Source organism: Cyprinodon variegatus, unplaced genomic scaffold (assembly GCF_000732505.1).
Source record: "Cyprinodon variegatus isolate N-32 unplaced genomic scaffold, C_variegatus-1.0 Scaffold247, whole genome shotgun sequence".
NCBI classification, from domain to species: domain Eukaryota; kingdom Metazoa; phylum Chordata; class Actinopteri; order Cyprinodontiformes; family Cyprinodontidae; genus Cyprinodon; species Cyprinodon variegatus.
The window spans coordinates 570,780-578,460 of record NW_015150700.1 but is presented as its reverse complement, the minus strand read 5'-3'; the positions used below and the strand labels follow the sequence as shown (position 1 = coordinate 578,460).

General features: G+C 39.9%; 1 protein-coding gene across 1 annotated transcript; it reads left to right on the top strand.

Annotated features, from left to right (window-relative positions):
* Positions 1–479: 479 nt before the first annotated feature.
* On the top strand, positions 480–2,331 carry LOC107089310 (noggin-like). The gene has a single exon (XM_015382035.1). It carries the CDS (start codon positions 691–693, stop codon positions 1,357–1,359), a length of 669 nt encoding a protein of 222 aa, XP_015237521.1. The 5' UTR covers positions 480–690; the 3' UTR covers positions 1,360–2,331.
* Positions 2,332–7,681: the final 5,350 nt, after the last annotated feature.

Genomic DNA, 7,681 nt, shown 5'->3' with positions numbered 1-7,681 from the left:
GCCACCCTTATGAAAAATTTCTGGCTACGCCTCTGGTAACATCAGCTCAAATAGTCAAAGAAGTAGAATGTGCCAAAGGAAGAAAAAGGTGCATGGGATATACAGTATATAGTATATAAAGTGCGTCCACATATTACAGCTTTTTTCTTGCTTTTTTTAAGTTATGGAAAAAAGCAGGAGGTCTGAAGACTAGAAGAAGTTGTCGGTCCCGTAGTTTTTGGGTATTGGGTTCCTTCAGAAACTCTACAGGATCCAGTTCCAGATCCAGATCTGACTGATTAAGTGTCGTCTAGAAAACCAACAGGGGGCGTCTCCGCTCCCTCCCTCCCTCCCTCCCTCCGCTGACCCGTTCCAAGGTGGAGGAGGTATCGGGGATCTCCTCCTAAACAACAAACCCACATTCACAGCGGGGCGCGTGGATGACATCACGCTGCGTGCTGAGGATAAAACGGAGGCGGCGGCTTTGGCGCAGCGCTTTTCTGAACAGGAGCTCAGCGAATCAGGATGCCGGAGCGCAGGGACACCGCTGATCGTTGCCACGCTGTTCATCGCTAAAACCGGCTTCCACTGATGTTCTCCCGCTGCGAAGGAGTTTCATGATGGGGCAGTAAAGTGTGCGGGATTTTGGACACGCAGTTCTTTGGATACAGCCGGCGCGTAAAGGAGCTCCGCTGTCTCCTGCAGTTTGACATGGATCAGTCTCAGCAGTGCGCAGCCGTGTGTCTGTTGATGATGTCTCTTGGACTCCTGGTGGACAAAGCGATCTGTCAGCACTTCCTCCTGCTTCGCCCCATCCCCAGTGACAGTCTCCCGGTGGTGGATTTAAAAGAGGACCCGGATCCGGTCTTTGACCCCAAGGAGCGGGACCTGAATGAGACCGAGCTCAGGAGCATGCTGGGGGACTTTGACAGCCGCTTGCTGTCCGTGTCGCTCCCCGTGGAGGACAAACACCCGGGATCCGACGAGTATGATCACTTCGACATCCTGAAGGCGGGCGGAGTTCTGCCCAAGGAGATCCGGGCGGTGGACTTCGATGTGCAGATCGGCAAGAAGCACAAGCCGAGCAAGAAACTGAAGCGGCGGCTGCAGCAGTGGCTGTGGGCTTACACGTTCTGCCCGGTGGTCTACAAATGGACCGACCTGGGCAGCAGGTTCTGGCCCCGGTACGTCCGGGTTGGCGGCTGCGTGAGTAAAAGGTCCTGTTCGGTTCCGGAGGGGATGGTCTGTAGACCCGCGAACTCGACCCACCTGACGGTGCTGAGGTGGAGGTGTTTGCAGAGGAAAAGCGGGCTGAAATGCGCCTGGATCCCGGTGCAGTACCCGGTCATCACGGACTGCAAATGCTCCTGCTCCAGTTAAAAAGGACGCTGTGAACTCTGAATGATAAGCTCAGCTCAATTCATCCTCCTCTTTATTTCCCCACCTGCACTACAGAGTGTAAGAATGTATTTCTGTACATGTGTGGCCATGCATCTTTTAACATCCTGTACAAAATCAGTATTATTTGTAATCAGAGTCTACTTTATTTGTGCAAAATAATGTTTTTTTATATATATATATTTTGTATTTATGGAGAAGTGGCGCAGAGCCACGCGCGGACTTTCTGTTGGATGAAGCAGATCAAGCAGAGTTGAACTATGATTATTGATACACGCATCAGCGACTCGTTTTATTCTGTAAATTTGGGAAATGTACTATTTATTCTTTATATTCGTACAATAAATCTACACTGATATGATTAAAAAACTGCCTTTTTTATTTATTTTTCATTCAGACTGATGGAAATCAGCTGTGCGCACATATTTACGCACGCCTTTTACGCACGCATTTTACGCAGCGCTGATTGTCTTTCTGCTGTAACACAAAAGCAGACATAAATGGTTAAAATACAAGTATTCCATGTGTTTTAATTAGGCTTTAAGTGTTATTTCATAATGCCTGTTTAAGGTCTGTTATGAGCTGCGATTCATGCAGTTATTGCCTGAAACAGGCACCTTCCCGGCTGAAGCAGGAGCCTTTCTGAGGTCTCTGCGTGGATCTTCCCATTGGAGCCAAAAAAGGAGCTTCTTTCTCCTCCGGCAGGAAGAAAAAAAATGAACCAAAGATGGAATTTAATACTGGATCTGTAGGCATTAAATGGAAATGTTATGCAAACAGAGAAAAACAGACACACATAACTTAATTTACTCTTGACCTTTGACCATATTTTGCTTTAATGTATTCTGTGTCCTTATAATTTTTATACAAGTGGCATAAAATATCTATAATAAAAGCTGAATGTGGTTAAACAGCTCAGATTCAGGGTGTATTATTCATTCTAAAATCCAAAAAGTTGACCTTTTGAATATGGCAACCGGTTTCCTTGTCAAATGTAAGCAGATATTGCTGGTGAAGAATCTCAGCCTTCCAGGTCATAGTCATTCCAACAAAAGTTTTTTTAAAAATCCACTAGACTGTTTCCAAGTTTTAAGACATTTTGCATTTGGTCTACTCTGAAAAGCCTGGAACTCAATCATTGTTTTTTAACTTTATGTGATATAAGCAGATATTTCTGATAGTTTTATGTTTTGTTAACTTATCGTTCATTGAACTGAACACTTTGTTGTATGAACTTATTTTTATGAGGTTACATTTTGTGAAATTATTGCAGTCTTGAAAAAGAAGTTAAGAAATCAAATATCAAAGAGTTTCTCTTTTTCGTTACTGAGATGCTCTTATTTTTTGTTTTTTGTAAAGAATACAAAGCATAAGAAAATAATAAATTTCATAAACTTTGTGTTAAACAGTTTTTTATTGAGGAATCATACATGAAAATTGAGACATCAACAATACACATTTGTCCTCTTTTTTTTATGTGAACAAAAAGCATAAGGACAATACAAAATCAAAACCAAACGAAAGAAACATAATTAAACAAGAACATTCTCTATGATGAAGGCATAAGATAATAGTTGTTGTTGAGAAAACTGAACAGAAACTCTGAGCACAATCCAGCCTCAGCTCTATTGGAAGCATATCTGATAAGGTTTTGACCAAAATGGGGTTAATTTTGTACACAAACAGTAAGAATGAAGAAGCGTGGCTTCTTCAATATGGCATTTGTCACACAGTGGGGATGTATTAGGGAACATTTTATGTAACTTCACCTTGCAGTAATGAAGCCTGTGCATGATTTTAAATTGAATAAGACAATGTCTAGAGTTGGCAGAACACTTGTGAATATTTTCTAGTGCAGCCTTCCAGAGTTCGTCACTTATCTCCATTCCTAATTCCTGCTCCCAGCCTGTTCTAAGGCCCTGCATGGACGGCAAGGATCTGGATAGTAACAGGTTATAAATCTGGGATATTAGATGTCCTTCTCCACCACCCAGCTTGAAGAGTTTGTCAAATTCGTTAGGTAATATATTCTCTAGAGTGCGCATGTGTTTTTTGACATATGCCCTGACCTGCAGGTATCTAAAATGATTGTGTTTATGGATATACATTTCATAAAGTTTAACCTAAAACAAAAACCTTAACCTGAGTAATATAGCCTACAGGTATCAGTAGTTTTAATTCAGATATAAGTTATAGACTCCTCTCATTGGGATCCTTGAATAGATGCTGTTAACCTCCCTTATAGTGCAGTGTGGCCACACCCATTGCCAAACAAGTCAGCCAATGACGTCACACTAATCTGCACGTCTTCATCACTTTCAAATAGTCAACTAAAATATTTTGAGTTATCAACAATATTTTATGCAACAGTTTCCTCACACACCCCATAAAAAAGACAAGTTGTTCAAAAATGAGTTCAGTTTGAATGAAGTCTATTATTAACCCTCAATCGGCCACTCAGTGAAATACTTTGAAATCAAAATTCTAAGCAAATATTGTTATTGGAATCCCAGGACAAGACCTTATTACCTTTGTAACATTAAAAAATATGGATATTTTGATGACAAGAATTAATGTCAAAGTAATAACAAGAAACACCAACTTTCCAGAATATATTAAGAAAAATTAAAAAAAAGTGCTTCTATAAGAAATTCATGAAAAACACTCTGAGTGGGAAAGAAACATTTTTTTATACAGCATAACTTTAGACGCATTAATGCTGACACTGACACTAACATTTTTTTAGTTTATTAACTTAAATATAATTGTGAACTAGGCTTATTAAATATTTAACTGTACTTTTAAATTTTTCAATTTTGCCTTTTTTTCCTGACTTGTTCAACTTAATTTACAGTAGGTATTATATAATTCAAGGGCTCATCTAATTGGTCAAATGCCAACATGAGAAGTAGAGACATGTAGCAGGATCTTTGCTGAATAGCTGGATATAGATCTTGTGATTATAGAATGGTATCTTGGCCTATAAAGGATTAAACTAAACATAGTGTTTTATATGTAACAAAACAAAACAAAGTCCTATTTTTGGAGCTAAAAATCTATTTTCAGTGTAAACCTGAAATACTGTTTTAAATAGTAACAATAGTTGATGTAAGTTCAGAAAACTGGTTCTAATATTTAAGTGCAAAATGATTCAGATGTTGCTGATTGTTTTAACAGGTTAAAGTTCTGCTAACTTATGTTTTTGATGGTTTTATAAGTTAGCGCCTCAACTTCTTCATTTTAACAATAAAAATTGCTGCTAAAGAGAAGCTGCCAGACATTTTTTTTCTTTTTTTTTACTTTGTGTGCAATGCAAAACAAATATTTTTTCTATTCTTAATTTTTTAAAGTAAGAACAACTGATAACCGAAAGGAATTCAGGCATCTGCTTTGTCTGTTAATGCTTCTTTAGTTACTTTAGCTCTATTTTTTCACGTCCTACCCTGGAAACAAGAAGCAAAAGTGTTAAAGTAACTAACAATACTTAAATAGATCCAACAGATGCTTGAATTCTGTTTTTGAGTGTAGAGAGCAGAGAATTAGCCTCTTGAAGCAACTGCAAAGGTAAGAGGTTGGAAATTCAACCCTTCCCTGAAACAAAAATAGTTAAATTAAAAGAGCAGATGATAAATTTTCCCACCAAGGGACAATAAGCTCTAAACAAAATGTATGATTCATAAGAAAGAAGGTTTGTAGTGAATTCATCACATTCTGTAAGTCACCACTGAAAAAAGTCACAATTCCAAGTTACAATCAAACTGAATTCAAAACTTAAATATTTCAGTTGTAGCCTGAAACTAAAATATTTAATTAAGGTTTGTTGATTTAAAATTTTAAACATTCAAATACATATGTTTGCCACAAAAAGTGGAGTCTACCATGATCCCACAGCTTTCAGTGTATTCTCATTATCAGTTCGTATGAAATCGTACAAAAAGTTATGTACAGTAATTTCGTACGTTTTTGACGTTTTTTTCGTGGTATTTTTCCTCGTATTTTTACGTCTTGCCTCGAGACAAAATATCCTTGCGCATGCGCATCTTACGCACCATTCAATAACATAGAATTTAGCATAGAATTAACCCTAACCCTGACCCTAACCCTAACCCTAAGATACAAAACAGCAAGCAACCTAGAGAGAGACATGAAGAAGTAATTATTGCACTGTTTTTCCCAGTTTTACGTCCGTCCGCGGATCTGCTTTTTTCGTCTGGCTGCCTGCGCATGCGCACTGATGTGTTTTTTCGAGGAAAAACGTAAAAAACTTACGAAATACTGTGCATAACTTTTCGTACGATTTCATACGAACTGATAATGAGAATATGTTGCAGCTTTAGATTATTTACTTCAGAAAATCTGTATTTTCTTCTGATGAAACGTTTTCTTTGTCAATTGCATTATAATGATGTGACTTTATAAGTGAAATTCCTCCTAAGCAGACAAATCAGAAACTTTAGCCAAAGAGGAAGTGCGTGAGTTATCGTCAGGATAAGTTCTATCAGTAAGGAAGGACATAGGAAGAGGAAGCAGGATGCTTCCTATCATAGTACTGTTAGCATAGAGACTCAAACTCTATAACCACTGCTAGGAGCTATACAGTTTCCCACAATCCTTTGCATGACAGGATGTATAGTTCAATTCAGTTCAAAAATAATTTATTAATCCAATAATGAAATGTTGCAGTAACTCATAGGGATTTTAACCAGCTTTTTGAGCTTTTTTTTTAAAGTCATTCGCTCTAAAGCTTTTACCCCAGTAGAGGATGGAGAAAGAGATCACACTCTCCACAACAGACTGATGAAGATATGAAGCATCTTGTTGTAAACACAGAAGGACCTAAGCTTAGGTCTTGTCACACCATGGCGATTAAGCCAGCATATGCCCGATTTTCCAGAATCTCCTAAAATGCAGGCATACAATGAACTTTCTATGTATTTTTCAATCTTGGGCATAAACATAGAGTATTCATAACGAGCCCAGAACTTATGTCCAACTTATCCATAACGCACGGCAGCGTAATGCCCATGAAATGATGCGCAAGCCAGTGTCCTGAGGAGACGGGCGGTCAGCATAAAAAAGATGTCTTTGATCATGGTATTAACCTAGCTGGTTTTCACCCCCCCCCTCAAAAAAAAGAATAAATAAAAAGAAAAAAGAAGGTTTGCAGTCCGCAGTAGATGCAAGTTAGAAACACGTTCAGCGCTCATCTGGAGCACCCAACTACGTTGACATCCATCGGAGTGTCATGATCTGGCCTGTTTGCTCTCCCTCAATTAGTCATTCCTTTCACCTGTCGTTTTCCCTCCCTGCCTCAATTATAATTTATTCCTCTCACCTTTTTCCTCTGGTTTATATTCAGTTTAGCCTGAGCATTCAGGGCCAGATCATTACTTGTCTTTCTGTTAGCCTGTCTGTTATTTTGATTCATGGTTCATGTCCTGGATCTTGGCAGCCAGTGGAAAGAGGGTTTTAGTGTTTGTCTCGTCTCCTGATCGTCCACTGTTCCTCCCCTGCTGAGTCCTCTGGGTTTTTTGGCTCTAAATGTGGGGAGGTTCAGTTTTTATCCAAGTAAGCCTGGCTCCAGGGAGGAGACCAGTTTAAAGGTCCTGCATCAAGTTCTGGTTCTACGTCCTGTCTCGGTTACCCTCTGCCACTGAGCCTGCCCGTCTGCACCTGATCCTGTCTGCTCCTGTGCGTGACCACCTGGTCATGCTTCTGGTCCCAGTCAGACTCTGAACCCTCCTGGGAGCCTGTGGATGCCTGCCACCTGTTTCTGTTCCTGCCTGATCTGGATCCTGTTCCTGTCTGTTCCTGTCTGTTCTGGATCCCTGACCAGTATCGGCTTCCAGCATGACCTCTGGGACTGCAGCACTTTGGGACATTCTTGGACTGGACTGTTAAACCAGAGCGTCTGTGATTGACCGGTGCCCCGCTCCCCATCCTGCAGTGTCCATGAGCCACAGCTCAACTTTAGCTTTTGTTAAATTAATAAACCTTTTTGAACTTTCCTACTGACTGTCTCTCCTTGAATACTGGGTCCATCTGTCCTCGTTTCATGGCATGGAGATAAATTCTTGATAAGTTATGCGCAAGTTATGCGCAAGTTACTCATAGGTTTTGGATAATCAGATACCACGACTTATGAGTAACTTACACTGAACGTATGTCAGCCATCAGATATCTTACCTGCAACTTATGGCCCATGTTTGGCATATGTTGGCATAAGTCAGGAAATTTTGAACATGCTCAAAATTTCTCGATGTAGTCGCAGAATGTCGACATGTTTCAGCACACTTCAGATGCT